Source organism: Gymnoscopelus braueri (genome assembly GCF_963280865.1).
Source record: "Gymnoscopelus braueri genome assembly, chromosome: 11".
NCBI classification, from domain to species: Eukaryota; Metazoa; Chordata; class Actinopteri; order Myctophiformes; family Myctophidae; genus Gymnoscopelus; species Gymnoscopelus braueri.
The window spans coordinates 26,577,090-26,595,649 of record NC_137613.1 but is presented as its reverse complement, the minus strand read 5'-3'; the positions used below and the strand labels follow the sequence as shown (position 1 = coordinate 26,595,649).

The 18,560-nt window shown below is 41.2% G+C and overlaps 2 protein-coding genes across 2 annotated transcripts; one reads left to right on the top strand and one right to left on the bottom strand.

Moving 5' to 3' along the window:
* The first annotated feature begins 2,530 nt into the window (after positions 1-2,530).
* eif3i (eukaryotic translation initiation factor 3, subunit I) lies at positions 2,531-10,586 on the top strand. The gene is made up of 11 exons (XM_080443136.1): positions 2,531-2,660; positions 4,022-4,114; positions 5,260-5,347; positions 5,469-5,534; positions 6,024-6,173; positions 6,297-6,424; positions 7,489-7,599; positions 8,522-8,611; positions 8,954-9,027; positions 9,853-9,945; positions 10,065-10,586. The coding sequence occupies exons 1-11, from the start codon at positions 2,658-2,660 to the stop codon at positions 10,144-10,146; spliced, it is 978 nt and encodes a 325-aa protein (XP_080299262.1). The 5' UTR covers positions 2,531-2,657; the 3' UTR covers positions 10,147-10,586.
* hdac1 (histone deacetylase 1) lies at positions 10,584-18,350 on the bottom strand. Its single transcript, XM_080443135.1, has 12 exons — positions 18,262-18,350; positions 16,299-16,411; positions 15,571-15,688; positions 15,078-15,152; positions 14,563-14,701; positions 14,333-14,474; positions 13,731-13,823; positions 13,509-13,617; positions 12,821-13,201; positions 12,273-12,428; positions 11,819-11,864; positions 10,584-11,627 (listed from the first exon to the last, which is right to left on the bottom strand). The coding sequence occupies exons 1-12, from the start codon at positions 18,308-18,310 to the stop codon at positions 11,600-11,602; spliced, it is 1,449 nt and encodes a 482-aa protein (XP_080299261.1). The 5' UTR covers positions 18,311-18,350; the 3' UTR covers positions 10,584-11,599.
* Positions 18,351-18,560: the final 210 nt, after the last annotated feature.

Sequence of the window (18,560 nt, the reverse complement as noted above, 5' to 3'; positions counted from 1 at the left end):
CCTAGGGGACCGTTTTCTTAAATGACCAAACATATCCAAAAATGCTTCATTATGTTCTGTAAGAGGGAGGCTGAGCTTATGAGGGTGCATACCGCTCCAAAAACGTGTGATGTTGGATGGATGGATGGATATTGATATATAAATAAATAGATGGCGATATTAAAAGGTCTTCCGTCCTAGAAACTGTGGATGTCTATATCAAAATTATGAAGCCATGCTTGGCTTTGTCAAGTAATGTTGTCTATGCTACAAATGTTTACAATGCTACGTTTGTAAAACAATATTTTTTCATATGCCATCACCGACCAGTCTTGATATATTCTCTGTTCTGGTCCTCTCATTTCTTTCTTTAAAAATTGTTTTATTTCAATATCTTACTAGATGTTCATTTGCTTACAATTACCCATCTTAAACTGTGACTTGACGGTATGAATGAGTGACAAAAAACTGATACACCTAAACTGAACATGACACAGAATTACAAACATACAAAAAGCATTAATAAAAGAAAAAAATATATTGAATTTAAAGTTACCAGTGGAAATACTGTACAAAACAAATAAAGATTATGTTGCAACCCTTTAATGCATCTTTTTTCTTTTATTTATTTATATAGGTATTATCAGTGTTAGGGAAGTTACTTTCAAGATACATGTACATAATGGGATTACTTTCTGTGTAATTAATGTGTTATTACATTTGCCTTACTTGTGTTACTTCCACAAATTAAACGCAAAGTGACTGGGCATAATATTAAATGTAACAAAGAGTGCCACAATGTTAGCTAAGAAGCTATTTTTGACTAATGTCAGTGTTATGAAGAGCTGCAGCAGCCGGTGTAGCCTGTTGTAAATTTGTGTGACACTGTAATAATAACATTAATATTGTGTAATGTTAAAGTTATGATTTTTTGTTGATGTTTTTTTCACATTCCATATGCATTCAGATGTACTGTTCTTGGGTATCAAACATTATGGAACCTAATGTTATGCTTATCTAATGGTAGACACTACTTTTTCAAACATGATATCCTTTATGACCAACTTAATCTGAAGTACTGTGCAGCCGATATCTTAACTTTAATTTGTACATTGTGCACTTAGGTGAACTGTGGTAACATGTCATTTTACATTTTAGGGGTGATTGTATAATATGAAAAGCAAGTGAAAATGTGAAATATGCACAGTGCATCAAGAGCAGCATATTAGTTTTACTTATCTCTTTGACTTAATTACTGTTTGAAAATTGTATATAATACTATAATACTATACTAATAATCTTAATGTTCAATAATGTGTGCAGAACACTTAGAATTGCCTTGTTTAAATGTGCTATACAAATAAACTAAAGTACTAAATTAGGGGAGCCCTGGGCTAATCTCTGGACTTCACCACAGAGATTTTGCTGTTGTTAGTTTGGACTCTCTCCTGTGACCAATCCGGTGTGGTTAAACCTGTCAGGGTCAATCGCCACCAGAATAGGACCCAGGATCACTGAATCACTAAGCCTCTCCACCACGGCAAGGTCACAGCAAAAGGAGAGGAAGGTGGCCCTTAAAAGGGCCGTTGGGGGGGGGGGGGGGGGGGGGGTCGGTGCAGGGTCTTGAGATGATGAATCATTCATTCATGATGGAGGAATATGATGGAGGCTGCTCATATTCCTCCATGATGGAAGAATATGATGGAGGCTGCTCATATTCCTCCATGATGGCAGAATATGGTGGAGGCTGCTCGAGAGAAAAGAAGTCGGCCACAAGAGATTCATATTCCTCCATGATCTCCACCTTCTCCTCCTGAATGGCCTCCCATTCATCCACCTTCTTCTCCCACTCTTGCAGAGTCTCTTGAAGAGTCTCCTTCTGCTCCACCTTGCGGAGAGAAAAGAAGTCGGCCACAAGAGACTCCCATTCCTCCATCCTCTCCTCCTTCTCTTCCTGAATGGCCTCCCACTCATCCTCCTTGATCCTCCACTCCTCCTCCCTGCACTCCTCCATCTCCACCAGGTCTGACCACAGCAGTGAAACTACAGCCATAATAATGGATGAGTCGTCTTCTCTGCTGCTTGGGTTCTGTTCTTTCTCTGTTACAAGAAAGAAGGAATGAACTTTTAACGTACTGTAGACGCTTTATATACTGTTGGCTGCCCATTGCCCATTGGCTGATGCTTTCTGCACGCGCAACATTAAACACTGGGCTTGTGTATTGTCATGGCGACATCTCCATACGGCCGCGTTGTTTCTGTTGATAATCTGCAATGACGTCACGTGTTGTTTCTGTTGATAATCTGCAATGACGTCACGTGTTGTCAACGGTCAGCCCCCTATGTAACAGTGGCCTATTATTTCCCTTCTTTCTTTCTTTCTTTCTTTCTTTCTTTCTTTCTTTCTTTCTTTCGTTCTTTCTTTCTTTCTTTCGTTCTTTCGTTTTTTCTTTCGTTCGTTCTTTCTTTCTTTCTTCATACACTCTGCCAGTGTACCAGCAGTCCTCCTGACACCAGGGGGCGCGCGAACAAAACCTCACTGCTGGATGGTAAGCCGGAAGTGATTGCGTTCCTTTTCCTCCGCAGCTTCGCCGCCTGGACACGATGTTCATCTTTTCTCGTTATTGAGTTACAATAACGACCATAAAGGATCGAGTGGAAACACTCCGCTTACAGCCATGGTGAGCAGACTGAGCGCATTAGATCGTGGAAAATATCCCCGCGAATATATGTTTACCGGGAAGGTGTTTTATTCATCTGTGTCGGTTTATTATCCACCCCGGGCTAACGTTAGCCTAGCATGTGAGCTAACTATACGTTGACCAAATGCATTGCAGACAGATGTCACGAGATAACTACGTGCTCGCTTAATTACGTTTTAAGTTAATTGCTGCTGCCGGTGGTTGTTGCAAATATGCACAGTGTACTTGGAGTCATAACTATCCCATAACACATACTTTATGTATATTATAAGTAAACAACGATCGTCACTTGCACATTAGGAGAAATATACACAGGACCACAATGGAAGCAATTGTCCCCTGGACTTTTTTGTGTTATCCTTTTAGCCCAGATGTCACATTGTGACACAAATGATTGCATTTCTGTCTAATACACAATACAGTATTCAATCAATCAACATCCTCTGGATCTGTAATGCTGCCTTGCTATTTTTTCTTTCTTTTCTTTTTACATATGTATACATATTTTTCAATTACTAGTGTAGATGATGTCTTGCATATTGTTGTATGTCTTTAAATGTCTCGATGAATACACAGGACCACAATGGAAACCAGCCATCTGGGCCTTTTGTGTTATCCTTTTAGAACCATGCACCATTTGTATAATCGTACCACTGTACCTTTTTGCAAACTGTTAAAATAAAGTATTAAATCAAACTAGCCTTGGATCAAGACTATCATAGATGTATTTAATCAAGTCTGACTTTTGCTTTTGTATCAGAAAGCAAAAGACTTGATAAAATACATCTATGATAGTCTTGTTAACAGTGGTTCTCAAACTGTCTTTACTACCCCCCCCTCCCCCCTCCCCACTACATCATTTGTTCAGCTGAGCATCCCCTTTCACCAGCACAGCATTGTCCCTGAGTGATGCTTACAACGTTTTTTTGTTATTGTATTTTTATGTATGTGTTTTGAAACTCTGTTCAGGTGATAACAAAAATATGCCAGGAGCTAGCTGGCAACTTGTTTTTGGTGGGTGGCATATATTACGTTAATCTCACAATATACGCCACCCACAAAAAAACAAATCTTGTAGATGCCTAGCACAGATTCTTTTATTAAAACATTATGATAGTTTCCATATTTAACAGATTTTACATTGTAGGATAAAATGTTCAGGACCAATATTAGACCAAGAAAATAGAACATTTAGAGTACCCCTAGGTGTACCCCAAAGCACCCCTAGTACCGCCATTTGAAAAACACATACTGTTGTACCTACCTGGCGACTGAAAACACTGGATGTCCATGCTGTGACTAAGAACGTTTTGTCTGGTCTTATGTATCGTCTCCCACAGAAACCCATTCTGCTCCAGGGCCATGAAAGGGCTGTCACTCAAATCAAATACAACAGAGAAGGAGACCTGATCTTCTCTGTCGCTAAAGATCCAGTAAGTCAACTGTACTTTCATGGAAAGACCAACCACACCTTTTAGTCCCTTTTGGCACTTTTCCACTGCATGGCTGTGACTTGCTTTTGGTACCATGTACTTTGCTTTACACTACAAAATAATACTCTGTAAAATCCTGTGTTCATTGAACTCTTGAGAGTGCACATATCATGTGATGGGATTGATCGTCTAGTCAGTCAGAATACTCTTCTTGCAGGGGCCCTCATTCAAGGTCATTATGATTATGCATGCACTTCATGGTATCACAACACCTCCAAGGCCTTAAAAACAAGGCTCCAAACATCCCAAAACAAACTTGTAAGGCTACTTCTTGGCCTCAGTCACAAAACCCATCTAACCCCTGCTCATTTTGCTAGGATTGGATGGCTTAGGGTTGAGGACAGAGTACAGCAACTTGCTATGGGCCTGGTCTTCAAGATACACCACAACATTGGGATCCCCCTGTATTTGTCAAAATACTTCCAAAATGTTAATGAAGTCCATGATCATAACACCAGAGGCAGCTCCACAAATCATGTTCAACCCAGATTTGGCTCAACTAAGGGAATGAACTCGTTCTCATGCTATTCATCAAAAATGTGGAATGCCCTACCAAAAGGAGTAAAGGAGTGTAAAACCCTACTCACTTTCAAAACTGCCCTAAAGATACACCTTCAGGAGGCTGCAATTCGAAAATTGCCCCTGTCTAAGTCTTAACCTACCCCCCCTTCTTTCATTTTCCTCTTTTGTATATATATTTTTTCTCTCTTCATACCAGTAACCTGAAAGCTGATTGTATGACATTCTATATAGTAGTGTGTATATCTGTCTGTCTCATATATGTCATCATGATTTGTGTGCATGGGGTTCTCATCTTAAACAAGCTGCGTGCTTAACTGAGTCTTCCAGTTTAGTAGACCTTGTATTGTGAATTTTGTACTTCCATGTACTGTGATTCTCATGTCTTACTAAATAAAAGTACATCAATCAATCAATCAATCAATCATATGTTAGCACCAGGTACTCCTTTTGTGTGATAGAAAACCCCAAATGTCAAGTTGAGGCTATACCATGCAGAGGAAAAGTGTCATAATTGAGTCCTTTCTTGTCTTCCATCTGACCGCTATGTCTGTGTTGAATTTTAGGTTTGCAATGTGTGGTTTTCTGTCAACGGCGAGCGACTCGGCACCTACAACGGACACACTGGCGCTGTGTGGTGTGTCGACTGCGACTGTATCCTATTCACATCAAACTCTCTTTGTTAACTGTTGTCTGGAACATTGTGTTATTGTGATCATGTTTGTGTGTGTGTGATTGAGAAGTCGTTTCATTCCCTAACATGACGCTTACTCAGGGGACACTAAAAACGTGTTGACGGGGTCGGCTGACAACAGTTGTCGACTGTGGGACTGTGAGACTGGTAAGTTGAAATGAGCTAAGAGAAGATTTTGCGTATGTGTGTGCTCACATATTATGCATATGGTTTGAATATAGAGGTATGTTTCTGCATATGGGTTCCTCTTGAGTAACTGCCTTTTGTTTTAATTTCATGCTTGCCTTTGTATTAATTTCATGCCGATGATTGATTAATTGCATGGTCAAATCGACTTATACTGATAGTACAAAACAAGTTTCCAGGCAGGTGTATCGTACACCTGTTAAACAGTAACTGTGATTCTGGTTGCAGATACAGACTTATAAAAAAAGAATGCATTCTTATTACCTGATTTATTAGGCCCACTGATCTACATATTAGTGAAATTCTAAGGTCAATATCGGCTATACCGATATTATGAACGATTAATCGTGCATCCCTACTAATACCCTAATGCCGTATAAAGCAATATTGCAATAATTTTTTTTTTTTCTATATCCGGCTTAACTCTGCTTAACCCTCATCTGTCCTCAGGCAAACAGCTAGCACTGCTCAAGACCAGCTCGGCAGTCAGGACGTGCGGTTTTGACTTCAGCGGCAACATCATCATGTTCTCCACAGACAAACAGATGGGTTACCAGTGTTTCCTCAACTACTTTGACTTGAGGGACCCACAGCAGATCGGTACGACATACACTCCACCTCTCTGATAGGTGTAGCGCTGCCCGATGTCATTTCAGAATGATGTAAGCTTTGTGAGCTTTGTTAAGGGTGTGTTTGTGTCTCTCTCTCCCTATGTCTCATTAGAGGACAACCAGCCCTACCTGACAGTATCTTGCAGTGATTCCAAGATCACCAGTGCCGTATGGGGACCTCTGGGAGAGTATGTCATCACCGGACACGAGAGCGGAGAGATGAACCAGTTCAGCGCCAAAGTATGCACACAATCTGTTTTCCAAATGTATATGTCACAGGGAAATTGGCATTCCAGGGAAATTGAAAGGGGAGCGCTTGTTTTTAGGCGCGGGGCTGCGAGGCGGGGCTTTGATGCGAGGATGACGACGACAACATGGATATACATACATACCGGCCTCAGTGGCGCACTTCGATAAGAAGACTCCCCATCCACTACCACTGGGAGTCTGGGTTTGACTCCCGCTTGGGACATTACTTTTTCAAACAACCGCAGACTACTTTTTTTTCGCCGATAAAGTATAGTTTTGGACCATGACAGAGGCGTGCCGACTCAGCAGACCTTGAGGCAGAGGAGTCGCGCCCGAGCGCCTCCAGGCGCGAGTGCCCGCGACGACCGGCCGATGGTCTGCTAGTCGACTAAGCGCCGTCCGAGTTATGTACCGATAGGCACAGAATCATAAATGATGTTGTGGGGACTGCGTTTGCCCCTCTATGATTTGCCCCAACTGATCACTGCACTAACATGGCCCGCCAGCCCTGCCCCCTCGTGCTTCAACTGGATGGAATAAGGCTGTTCGCGGTGTGCGTGCATGCGTGTGTACGTGCTCGTTTGTGCGCGTGTGCATGCGTGCGTGTGTGGTGTGGGGCTCATGTCTGGCTTGCATTGCCCTCTAGCGTTGGTTCTACAGAATTGCCTGGGGGGGTGGTGAAAACAAGCGCTCCCCTTTCAATTTCCCTGGAATGCTAATTTCCCTGTAACATATATACATGGATATGATTATCTTTATTCATCATATGATTCTGGTGTTCAAAAAGCTGAAATGCAGGTGTCATAGCAGCACTGCATGAAATAATACAGGACCGATACAGGTTAGAACAGGACCGATACAGGTTAGAGTAGAGAGATATAACTTAAGTCTGACATTTCCATCTACCCTTGGACTCAGTGGGTTGGCATAATGTCTTAACTATTAATAAATTGAGATATAAATATAATCATACGTATCTATTACCAGTAATATAAACATACAGCTATTGCACTGTCACATAAGGTTCCTGACTCTACTGTTTGTTTTTCCTTCAGACTGGAGAGGTTGTGAAGAAGGTGAAGGAACACACCAAACAGGTCAATGACATGCAGCCATCCGTGGACCTAACCATGGTCATCAGTGCATCCAAGGATAACACTGCCAAGGTACCAAGCAGCATGGCCTTCTCTTATTTATCCACACAGTAATGCAATTTAAAATGAACGCTAGCCACAAGCCAAATGCTGGTAAACTGTGACATTGGCTGGTAAATTTGACTCCCCAAGTACCATTCACTATGACAGGTAGCCAGCCGGCCACGACCAGTGGTTGCACACCTGCCAAAGTGGATGGCATTTGGGGAGTTTTAAAAGAGTCATTGGTTTGTTAAAGGCTTAAGTGGCAGGTGCTATTTGGAAACCATCAGCTGCTGTGGCCAGTGGTTGAAAAGTTGTCTGGCCCTGTGCCCTGTCCTCACAGACCCCTGGTATCACCTTTTTTCCCCGTCACATTACTAGGAAGTTAAAGTTGCAATCTGTAACTTAATGTCCTGCACACAGCATTTGAATCCGCTATCCTGCGTGAGTGAGCAAACAAAGGGCCATTCACACTGAGCGCTATAACTATAACGATGACTATAACTATATCGTTCACCATTGTATTTTTTTTATAGTTGGTGTGAACTCTGCCCATCCACTTAGAACGATTTTTTAAACTATGTTTTTATAGTTAGTGCTCAGTGTGAACGGCCTTTTAGGCAGTACTACTTGTCAACCTACTACTTGACACCGGGGTCTAAAGTTCTCAGTGGAAGAGTAAGGAGACCACCTCCAAGCACTGCAGATGATATTAACGGAGTCTACCATATAGATTCAAAGAATTGTATTTGTCACTCACTCATGCAAGTACAAGCAACAAAATGTTGGTGGTTAAAATAGCACGTTATTCATTAAATTAAGTTGTAGTTGACATTCTTGTCATGTTGGCTGTCTAGTAAGGGGACAGTTGGGACCTGAAACGGCAGGGATGAGAACTGCAGCAATAGGGCAGAGCATTTAATGGTTTCCCCTTGGTTTGTTTCCCTCCCAGCTGTTTGACTCAACAACTCTGGACCACATTAAGACCTTCAAGACGGAGAGACCTGTCAATTCCGCTGCCATCTCATCCGACATGGACCATGTAAGAACACTCTTTCACAAAGCCTACAGAACACATTTACAAGTAAAGTAATTCAAAAAGTAGCTGATCTGTAAGCTCACAACACGTCACAATGCTAATGCATTGAGCTTGTGTATCTGCTTTTTTAGAGAATTTTTGAAAATATTTTTGAATTCACCTGTAATGCCATGCCAAAAATGCCAGGTTAAAATCAGGACGCATCGGCTGCATAATTTTCAATACCGATGTCGTCAAATAAGTCACAATTGCCAATCTGCCAGACTGATGTATTGATCTGCCCCCAGAGTCTGACTCTCGTCACTGACCATTGAGACTTTTGGTGTGTGTGTGTCTGTGTTTCAGGTGGTGATGGGTGGTGGACAAGAGGCCATGGAGGTGACCACTACCTCCACAAGAATCGGAAAGTTTGAGGCCAGGTAAGGGCATGCAGTTTTGCCACCAACTTCATGCTGGTGGCCATCTTCCCACCCTGGGTCAAACATGAAGATCATTTCAGGGCTCTTGGCCCTTTACTGCTCTAAACTCAAAATGGGACCCATTTGTGTCCATGACTCCAAGTAGTTCATATTTATGAGTAAAGCTGGGATCTTTTTGTGATGTAGACTGTCACTATACTATACTTGCCACTAAACATACTGTTTGTGGCAGCTGGAGTGACTTTCAGCCAACACAGATGCTGTGACTCATTGCATGTTGCTATGGCAGTACTGTACATGCAGACAGTCTTAACGTTTCACTTGATTTTAAATGTAATATGTTAGACAGGGTCTAATAATGGGTGTGGCTTCCCTGTGGATCTCTATTATCAACTTTATGACGTCTGTCCAAATATGGACAGACTGTTGACTACATAAACACTTTTCTAGACAGCTTGCCCCTGTAAAAATGGCATGCTGTAAAAATAATTTATACAACTTCATTGTTTCTATTGGGGCCCATAATATTTCATTTCCCTTACAGAGTCCCCACTTGTGAAACACAAGTAATTGCTCCCCATAGTTTCTATATCTACTGTAGTCTTACATTCTTTGGAAATGCAAATAGTGATGTTTATGTATTTGCAGGCTGATCTGAGCTATAGTTACCTGACTCAGACAAACCATTCGGGTTTTTTTTCTGTGTTAACGGATTGCAATATCACCTCACCATTAGCCTAGTGTTGCTATAATTGCTATGAGGTACCACTGTTGAACAGTGTGTTTTTAACCACATTAACCCTGGGCATGTTTTTACGCCATCAGGTTCTTCCATGCAGCCTATGAGGAGGAATTTGGCAGAGTCAAAGGTCATTTCGGCCCCATCAACTGTGTGGCATTCCACCCTGATGGCAAGAGGTAAGAAATGAACACAAATTCACAACCCCTGTACAAATAAGAAGTAATATATGGCAAGTCCAAGTAGTATTGTGATAGTTGCTCCTTACTGATTTGTTTCCTCTCTGTGTGGTTTACAGTTACGCCAGCGGCGGAGAGGACGGATACACAAGGATTCACTGCTTTGACCCACAGTACTTTGACTTTGAGCTGGAGTCATAAAACAAAAAGGAACTTCATCCTCATAGCATCATCTGCTATCAAGTGTACCCCCAACAAGGGGACTCGAGTGCATTTACATAGTCTACCCTGACCACCTCTCCTCATTTCCTTCCCTTAATGTGAACCGATCTGACATCGCGCACTCATGGCGGAGGACAGTCCAGGACTTGATTTGGCCTGTGTGACTCTTTTAGATCAGTGCAAATGGAGAAAAGGAGGTCAGAAGAGGTGGTCAGGGTGTACTGTGTAGATGAATGAGAATGGTATGTTCCACTGCTTCAATAGGCAAATCATTTAACATCACTAAAGAATATTACCATAGCAGCATGTCCTCACTACAAGCTGTTTTTGTACCCTTGGATTTGCAATGTCAGACTGGACTTAACCCAGAGTGTATTTAATTTGATTACGCAAATAAAATAAAAAGACCAATGAAATAACCTTGAAGTTTTCTTTATTTTTATAACAAAGTCAATTATGATAATACATTTAACAAAAGAACGCCAACAACCACATGTGGAGGGCTAATTTCCAACTGAACTGTCTCCACCTGTTAATGCATAACGGTACAAAATATCTAGAACACAGGTCACTCGCTGCCCAACATCCCCCTCTGAAGAGGTGCATACCCATTCATACCTAACATACAAAACTCAAGAAACTGGTTGGTGGGGGAAAAACACTGAGCAGATATTCATAGGAAGACGGGCTAAAACGTATCGTGTTTTCATTATTTAAAATAAATAACTGAAAGACAAAGTTAAGGGGCCTGGAAAGTGGCTGACTGCTTCTGAAATGAACCTGCACAAAGGGAGCGTGATATATACATGCAGAAGGCAGACATTTTTAACATGCATTCACTGATTAAACTAACGCAACAAACAGCTGTTCATCAAATGCTGGTTATTCTAACAGTATCATGTTATAAACTAAGAAAAGCCTTTTTGCATGTCAGCTCTAGGCTTCACTTAAAACTGCATATTTTAAGGGTGAACTCCGTGATTTGAGTCTCTCAGACAACACGTTTGTGTATTGTCGTGAATCATAAAACATCACGATGGGGAACAGTAACTCAGGATATTTTTGCCTGGCTGGAATAGTGTCTATAACTGTTTATTTTTTAATTGCTTGGAGCACCAAATGGATGGGGGGGGGGGTTTACCTCATTGGATAGATACAGATAAAATAGTGCCAGGTAAGCTCTCGATCAGTAAAGTATGCTACGTTTAATTTCAAATACTTCACTCCGATGGTCTCAACTTTCTGGCACTCAGGGAGTGCCCAATCCACCTGGCACTCTCAATAAACACTGTTCGTGGCAGGTTTCTTGGGGGTAACAACACAGTAAAAGTCCAGTAGAAAATAATTCAGTCCTTTACATCATTGCAGTACAAGAAGAAAGGTAGGGAAGGGGAGGGTGGGGGTCTTCTGGACGATGCTAAAACTGTCCTCTTCAAGTCGTTTTCACCTCTTCTTTTGGTCTGGAAAACAAAATCATATTTTAGAGACGGTTGATGGATGCCTGTCTGCATGGTGTGTGCAGGATGCTTAGTAGTCTTGATTGCTTCAGATTGCCTGTTGCTTAGTAGCTGTGCAGGACATCATGTTATCATTGTTCAATGTCATTTCCAGCATTTTGATTTAGTGAAAGTGAACCCTTTGTTTCTCTTACCCTGATGTGTCCATCTTCTCTTCCTCTTTCTCCTCTTCTTTTACTTCTGGAAAATGAAACAGGAAGGGTTATTACACCAGTGCATGTTATCATGTGAAGCAGGGAGGGTTACTGCAGTGTGAGGGTGAATGTTACTGTGAAACAGGGTTATTATTATAGTGTGTGTGTGTGAATTTTATGTGAACATAGCTATAGCTGCAACGATTAATCTCTTAGTTGTTGACTTAAATGAATCTATTATTTTGATGAGTGGTTTGAAAAAGGCAAAATTACCTAAACAACACCTTATTAAATGTGAATATTTTCTTTACTCCTAAGCCAGTAAACTGAATATCTTTGGGTTAGGGACAACATTTGGACTTTGGAAATCACATTTTATAAACCAACCAAACAATCGAAAAAATAATTGCTCGTTGCAGCCATTAAAATAACAGAAAAGGTTATGGCCTCTTACCTTTCTTTTCCTCTCCTTCCTTCTCTTCCTCCTTTTTAACTCGTTTGGCCTTCTTGTGATTGGCTGCGTTCCTGCGGCCTCCTCCCTGGCCTTCAGCCTCGTCCTCAGAGTCTGAGAACTCCTCCTCACACGCTATCCTCTTGTCATGAGCACGGACTGAAACACACACACACACACACACAGTGTCAGGTCTTCTTCACCACGAGTGCTGCTGCGTTCTACTGTGGGGTCATCATGTGCTGGCCGTTGCCATCTAGCTTAAATAATTTGAATTGCACAATTCAACTAAATGTTTTTGAAATCAAGACTTCTGTAAAATAATTACAAAATACTAAGGATGTGCTCAAACAAAATGCAATAATTCACTGACTGACTCAACAAATATTACTATTTGTCAATAGTAATATTTTCTACATGCATTCGTTTTATATTACGGTATGTTTATAACGCTGGACAATTCAAAACACTGCCCAGAATAACTAGTCTGTCCATCTTGTTTATTTAAAATAAATAGCGTGTACGAGAACAACTATGAATACTAGTCTTACTGCCAACGCGTTTGTCAGGGTCCTCCTCCTCTTCGTCGGCGCTGTCCGGGTGGGGGGCATCCTCTGGGATGGCCTGCATCTGGACGCCGGGGGCGTGGGGAAGCATGCGCAGGTTCTCAAACAGACGCTGCTTGATCTTCTCCAGGTACTCGTTGGTGTTCTGGTTGGTCATGTTGGACGGGCTGATGTGCAGCTTGAAGTCGGGCCCAAAGTACTCAAAGTAGTCGTTGTACGGCAGCTCGTTGGGGATGGAGCAGTCCAGGGCCACGGCCGTCTCGTAGGTCCAGCAGCGCGCCACGTTGCGGATGGTGTAGCCGCCTCCGCCCAGCATCAACAGGGGCAGGTTGAAGCTCTTCATGTACTCGACGCACTTGGCGTGGCCTGGAACAACGAAACGACACACAGCGTTAGGGTTGTTTGGCTTTGATCGGATTCCCAAGGCCCCCCCTTTTTTTGCATTACACAAAATATCTGCACGGAATATAGCCAATCTACAAGCTTGCAATGTTTGGTGAGTTTGTAGAACGGCTATTTTTTTACCAAATGTTAACCCCAGAATAGCAACGCTAGGGTTCACAGGGGGTATTGAACACTTCCACAGGATGTCCCAGGAGCATGTTAATTTAGGAGGAAACGCTTGTTTACAAATGAGCCTTAGTGTATTGGTGAGTTGTGTATTATTCTATACCCTTAATGGTGAGATTGAAGCAACCCAATCTGTCCCCGGAGAGAGAGTCAGCTCCACACTGGAGAACCACTGCACTGGGTTGGTACATCTCCATCACTTTAGCCATGATCTAAAAAATGAAATAAACAACATGTTTATGAGAAACAGACATAATGTCCTTTTCACGTTGGTCTTGAAAAGAAAGACACGCATTTATAGTTGTAGTGATTCAAGCAGACTTACGGGTTTGAAGATGGCCTCATAGGACTCGTCATCAATGCCGTCCCGCAGAGGGTAGTTCACTGCGTAGTACTTGCCCTTTCCTGCTCCGATGTCCTGCAATGCATAGGAGATGCCCATTAACCACTTAAGCCCTATATACGTAGTTGACATTTTTCCAACACTGTCACCTATACAGTGTTTGTATATGTTGATGTATTATTGTGTACATTTTTTATGCTATGCTGATGAATTGAATACATAGGACCACAATGGAAACAAATCCCCAGGACGTTTTTTTGTTATCTTTTAGCCTTAATGTCTACATTTCTAATAACTTATTCAATCAATAAATCAGAGCGGGGTTCCCCAGGGCACTATACTTAGTCTGCTCCTTTTTTCCCCACTCAACCAAATCTCTTCTTCACCAGCATATCTTCAAGCACACAACGCATCGCTTTGCGAAGGCTGTGGTTCTGCTATTTTCCCAGAATGTTCATCTACTATGACATGCCCAAAATAGGTAAGCTACTGTTTATGTAGTGAAGTCTCTCTCACACACACACACACACACACACACACACACACACACACATACACACGTGTGTACACAACACACAACTAACCCTCAGGTCTCCAGTGCCCGGGAAGTACTCTCCATACTTGTGGAATGAGACAGTCATGACTCTGTCTGTGGTGTAGAAGGCCTCCTCCACTCCATCTCCATGGTGAATGTCTATGTCTATGTACAACACCCTCTGGTGGTACCTAGGGAGAAGACGACCACATATGGTATGAGTACACAGTAAATACATAAAGGAATTTCAAGTGGAAAAACGGACGGATCAGTTCTTACTTGAGCAGCTCCAGGATTGCGAGGACAATGTCATTTACGTAGCAGAAACCAGAGGCCTCAGATTTCTTGGCATGGTGGAGACCACCGGCCCAGTTGATGGCAATATCTGTCTGCTGTTTGTTCAGCTTCACCGCCCCGGCTACAGAATAGCACAGAGTGTAACGTTAAGTCAAGAGACAAATGGCAAATGTATGCTTCCATCCATTTCAGTTTAACCAATGTAATAACTTTAAAAAAGACACAGAAACAGCACAAATTCAATAAAAAAAACTTCAAGAGTAATAGAAGTGTCAGTTCAGAAACTTGCGGATGACTGCTATATTTAATAAAATATAATCCAATATCTGTATGATATTTATGCGAAACTTTATTGGAGGTTGAAAAGACGCACAATGCACGATGCAGGCGTGATGTTGATTGTGTTTGATCAGCTGAGAAGGGAATGTGTGAAGAGGAATATGGTCAGAGAGAGGGACAGATGTGGAATTGTGGGAAGTGTAGTTGGAGAGACCTACCGACTGAGCCGCCTGTTGAGAGCTGACAGAACTCAAACAAGCCATCAAACACGGGACAGTCCTCTCCTACGTTGACTGTGGAAGGAAAGCACACAGTGCTAGATTAGCCGTTAAGTTGACGGAGGCCATGTTTCCAAAAAAAAGATCAAATAAAATGGGGCACCTAACCCTCTGTCCCCCCTCATAGACTGTAACAGACTGTAGTGTATGCACAGAAAGCATCCACATAAGAAAAAACTGACTACAGTGTGACATCAATATTACATTCATTTTCATTCAATAACCAAGATTCCTTTGCCAATTATAGCACAATAATTATGTTTGTGACACATTAAATGAAAATCCATCCTGCAAGTGTAGAATACATATTTCGTAATATTGAGAAAACTAGAGTGATGTATCATTACCGTCAAACATACTTGGATTGATACTTAAGTCTGACTCATTGGCAAAATGTTGGCTATGTTTATGAGGTTATTTAATATTTACTCACATCTCTGCATCTGTTTGCTGTACTCAGACATGTTGTCAGGTCGGATGGACCGAAGGAACTTGATGTAGTCATCACTGTGGTACTTGGTCATCTCCTCACCGTTGGCCTTGTGTGGTCTCTGCGCACACACACAAAAGTAACAGGGAGGTTAAAGGACCATACCGCCGTCACTACTTGTCAATTGTTCTTGGCAATTATTACACTAATGCCTTTATTCTTAGTGGTTCGTGTTTACATTCTCTCCCTAAATGTAACCGAGCGTGGCTGAATAATTGGGTCAATTGAGTTGCGTCGGTTGCCAAAAACACCATTGCACGGCCCCTAAATAGCTGATCTACAAGCTTACAACGCGTTACTTTGTGGCGCGTTGAAAGCTTGTAGATCAGCTATTTTCACCTTTTTATGTATAAATGTCAGTCATTTCTTTGTATATTTCAGTTATTTGACATATCTTCCCTGTGCAATTTTTGATTACAAAGCCTAAAAAGGCAAACAGAAATGTATTTTTTATGTGTATATGTTCCAATGTTCAATGCCAAAAACATAATTAAATTGTTCATCAAAAATCATTAGTGTGACAATTAATCGTCAACTTAAATTTGTAATCGAGTCAGCCCTAGCTACATGCTCTTCAGACATTCACACTTTCTTTTCATTGACTAATGAAGCCATCCTAGACTCCAATGCATATCACTGTGTGTGAGAGATTCCAAGGATGTACAACTTACATAGATTTCCATCTTCCTGTAAAGTCCATAGTTGAGCAGCAGGTTGTGGGTCATGCGGATCCTATGAGGTTTCATGGGGTGACCCTGCCCATAGTAATAGTTCCCCACATCACCTAGATGAGAAAAAACAAAATGGCTCACATCAGCGGAATGACACACAGTCACGGACACCAGTATGCTTTCTGCAGCGTTGATGTGCCTCATAAATCTTGTAGACATTAAAAACATTAATTATGTGGCTATACACAAATGTTATCATTAATTAAAAAAGGTGTGGCTACATGTGCTTGGGTAGCAATGCATGTTGGTTAATGGTAATGTTACCACTACAGCCAGCTGATTACTTATAGCAGTGGTTCTCAAACATTTTCATGTCAAGGAAACGCAAATTGATATGTATTAATGAATTAGGCCACAGATCACCACTTGAATATATTTTGTGCCAGAGACCAGCTTTGTCAGAAGAGCAGATTTGTGTCAAGAATTCTCTAAATTGTTCCAAAAGCTTCACTTTTTCTCCTAAGATTTTTCAAAAATAGATCTACAAGCTCATAAAACGCTGCGGTGCAAGGTGTTGTGAGATTGTACATAGATCGGCTATTTATTTTATATCCTAAGTATAAAATAGGGTTCAAGCTGTCAAACTGATTGTGATGCTATATTATCTAATTTAGCTGGGGACCCCACTTTGAGAATCACTGACTTCTAGTAACGTTTCCAGTTACCACTAAAGCCAGAGATTTCCTAGAAATCTCTCTCGACTTCTAGAAAGTTAAGAGAGAACACTGAGGTCGCAAGAAGCATCCAGCGTTGTCATGTCAAAAATATTCCACATTTTTTACATTTTCAGTTTTTTGGGGGGGAAATAGCAGATCGTCGCAGAGCCTGTAGATCGACTATTTTCAAATGGCCTAATCACTTCTTTTGGCCTTGTTTTCATAGACATGTTTGCTTGTTTCTCTCGAAAAACCTGCAACACTGGAAGCATCTCATGCTTAGATTTCAGTGGCTGCTTTAAATGCTCAGAAAAAAATGTCTATTCAATGACCTCACGTGAAGTCCTGAGCAGAAAATAAATATTCATAAATATCCAAAGTGTTTTCTAGGGCACAACACAAGTCAGGTTAGCCTTGGATCAAGACTATCGATTTTTATCGAGTCTGACTTTTGCTTTCGTGTCGTCAGACTCGATAAAATACATCTACATAGTCTTGATCCAAGGCCAATAAAGTTCGGTAAATGATTGATAAATAAAAAATACCAATGGCCAAGTTAAGATACAACTTGCATAGAAGAAATCAATCATGTTTATTTTACAAAACAATGTGGTGAATTCCTGTGGTGGCAAAATGGACAGAGTATTTTCAAATGGCCGAAATGTAGGGCCTTAAGTGGTTAATGTATGTTTTGTAATAATGATCAAAATCTACAAAGTAACTAGTAACTAAAGTTTTTAAATAATTGTAGTGGAGCAAAAAGTACAGTGGTGGAGTAGAAGTAAAAGTCCTGAACATTTTAAACACTCAAGTAAAGTAAAAATACCTCAAAATTGTACTTAAGTAAATGTACTTGGTTACTTTCCACCACTGGTGAATTCAGACCCTCATCTTCTTCGGAGTCAGATCAGTAAACTAGCTCCGGGCAGATTCCACAATCCGATCAAATATTTAACAATTTCACAAATGTATAAACCCATTATTAGCTGCTAGATGATGTTGCCAGTGCACACACACTGCTAACAGTTAGCTTACAGCAAACTCAATGCTAATGCTAATCAGGAGCACAAGCTAACGTTGGTGAACGAGCCAGCTAGCATGCTAACTACAGTTGCTACGCTAGCCGTTACTAGGCACCGCTTTGTAAACGAAACCTATGCGGTTTTCAATCAATTTCTCCATGCGTGAAGGCTGCAACAAAGACCAGAGTGGCTGAGATAAATGTAAATAAATATGTATGTATTTACCGTCATAATAATAGCAAACTTTCTTCTTTGTTCCTTGAGACAGCGCCATTTTACGCCAATAATTACACTGTTCCGTGTTCACCGGCAATGTTGCCAGGTTTTGCGATATAAACAAGCAACCAGGTCTATGAAAACAAGCGATTCACCCATTGGCTATTTGAAAATACTTTCAAAATAAATCTTGAAAGACAATTTGAAAAATGTTGAATATTTTTGAAACAAATCCTGTATGGGGGGTCCCTGGCATGGGGGTCCGTAGAAAAATACATATTAATTTGGGGGTCCTTGACTTGAAAATG